Here is a 2655-nt window from a genome sequence, read left to right as displayed (position 1 = left end):
TAGAAATTTTATGGAGGATTATCCGATCGTATATATCGGCCCCCATTCCTCGTTCCGTGGCGGGCATGGCCGAACCCTTAATGGGCTTACTAAAAGAGCCCTCTTACGAAAAGTTATTAAATCTCGTAATAAATCCAAATTAATATAAGAAATTTCAATAAAATTATTAATAACTATTTATAGATTAAAATAGAGTAAATTTTTATACATTTCTAAAAACAATTTCTCAGAGGAGATGGCAACACTTCTGGATTTAAAAATGGCGACCGACTGTATTTAAGATGTCTGTCACCTTTCTAACTTTTAACACTTTTCTAGAATTTGTGCTTTAAATACATTCCAAAAATGATCGACGTGAGTAAATTTTTTATAAGAATTAACTAAATTTTTACATGTAATTAACAGAAGATTAATCAGTTGTTGATTTTTATATTTAGCAAGTTGAACTGAATGAAGAATCTCCTGAATTATATGTAGAACCTGTTTCTGAAGATCCAATATTTGAAGAAGTCGATGGTATAATTCAGTTTATACATATTGTATGGATAAAAAATAATCTAATATAGTTAAATTTCAATTCCACATAAATACTGAACATAAATGCTATTAAATGCATTTAATTCTGTTTTTACACGTGAATACATACTTTATCTACACCTACACCTACAATTTATGTATATATATGACATGATAGAGGGGTACAGAGCTGAACTAATCAAAAATGTGGCCCCACCCATCTCCAAAAGTCATAAAAATTATACAAATAAAATCAATAAAAACAATAAAAAAAAAAACACTTAGAAGAAATTTTAATTTATATTATTTCCATATTGTACTTTTATATAAAGAGAATATCAGGTCCTGATACCGAATTAAATTACCTTGCATGTCCTATATATATATATATATATATAAATCTTTAACTGCCTTCTTTGATGAGAAAAGTTCAAAAAACTGAATGTATTAACTTAAAATTAATATAAAAAAAGCCTTAAATCCAGTAAAAGTAGAATGTTTATTAACGGAGCAAATGCTTTCGACTATGTACAATGGCCTTTGATGTCGGAAAGTACTGTATGTTGTTTTTTAAATTATACTATTTTAACGCTTAGTGATGCAAGTAATAAGATATTTTGTATTATAAGTACAAAAATACATTAAAACCCGCTATGTGTTAATGCTAAATATCTCATTTAAGTAAAAGAAGGTATTATTAATAATTTATTTATTAATGCATAGTTATTGAATATGAATGAATAACTTAGAATTTTAAAATCAACTTATTTTTAATAAATTATAAAAATAACATTTAAAACAGACTTTCTAAAATATTTTCTGACTAATGCATTAAAAGAATTATTTTAGTTAGTTATTTTTAAAAAAAATATTTTAAGAAGAAAAATGAAAAATAATATAATATGTATTAAAATTCAATATTTTTCTATATTATCATCATCATCATCATCATCATCATATTTTCTGTTATATCAGCATATTTCTAAGATTAATGGATCAAGTTTTTGTCACTTTTGACTTCCTCTCTCTCCCTCTTTGTTGTATACAATGATAAATTTTTGGAAAATTTATTTCCTATAATCATGTGTACAATAGTTCAAAGACCCATTTGAAATGACTTAAAAAAGTTCTTTAAATATTTTATAACTGAATAGTTTATTCATATGACTTTGTAAGTAGAATTATTCCACTAAAAAAGTCCATGTAGATAATGCTTTGATCCTCTCCTTCTCTGTTGTGTACAAACGTCTACTTGATCTTATTCATCTGTTTGTATAATTAATGAGAGCTTATACTGTTTTTGAGTATATTTTAAATCTAAAAGTCATTAGTGAAAGCTTAAAATTTTTATAATTAATATATTCCTTGTACAGAGGCATAGCTACCATGGAGCAATCTGCTCCAGGCACATGAATCATGAGGGTGACAAGTTAGAAAGGGCAAAATAAAAACTTGTAAAAACATTTGTAAAAAAGTTTTTGGATTTAATAATTACTCAATTAACTATTAGATTTGAATCCGTTCGACAATTATGTACACTTTTTAAGTGCGTCTCACCTGCATATCTTGTCGCATCATCTGATAAAAATATTCTGGAAGGATCAGAATTGTTACAATCGGCATATCCCTCCGACATTTTGCCTAGTTTTGGACCTCAACTACTTCAGTTTAAAATGTGTTTTTATACTCAGGTAAAAGAAATTACTTCTATATGCAAAGTTGCTGAACTACTATTAATTCACACCACAGCTTAAAGTAGCTTCTCTAACATTATTGCAGCATGCTTCATTTTTTTAATGGCAACAATAATGACAGAAGAACAAAGTTTTACAAAACTAAAATTAATCAAAACTTATTTAAGAAGCAGCATGTCACAACACCGTCTTAGCTATCAATTGAAAAAACAATACAATAGTTTGTCACCTTGATCTGGAGAAAGTGATCGATTTGCAAACGAAAAAGCGAGAAAACAACAATTTGAAGTCTTTTTTTTTTTTAATATATATATATATATATATATATATCTTCAGTTCGCTAATCGAGACGTTCTTCGGAAAACGTCTTTCCGTTCCAAATGAGTTAATGCTACTAGTTATTAATATACTTACCATTTCTGGACTATCGTCTATAATTTGATCG

The 2655-nt window shown here is 27.2% G+C and overlaps 1 protein-coding gene across 1 annotated transcript in view; it reads left to right on the top strand.

Annotated features, from left to right (window-relative positions):
- Positions 1-236: 236 nt before the first annotated feature.
- Positions 237-2655, top strand: part of LOC111636372 (vacuolar protein sorting-associated protein 52 homolog) — a 23847-nt gene continuing 21428 nt past the window's right edge. The window contains exons 1-2 of the mRNA XM_023381608.1: positions 237-354; positions 438-516. Of these exons, the coding sequence (XP_023237376.1) occupies positions 346-354; positions 438-516 (88 nt within the window). The 5' untranslated portion in view covers positions 237-345. The remainder of the gene's footprint in view (positions 355-437; positions 517-2655) is intronic.

Source organism: Centruroides sculpturatus, unplaced genomic scaffold (assembly GCF_000671375.1).
Source record: "Centruroides sculpturatus isolate CEXI.00-Female unplaced genomic scaffold, Cexi_2.0 scaffold1060, whole genome shotgun sequence".
NCBI lineage: Eukaryota > Metazoa > Arthropoda > Arachnida > Scorpiones > Buthidae > Centruroides > Centruroides sculpturatus.
Note: the sequence above shows the minus strand (reverse complement) of the source record. Positions and strands in the feature narration are given on the sequence as shown.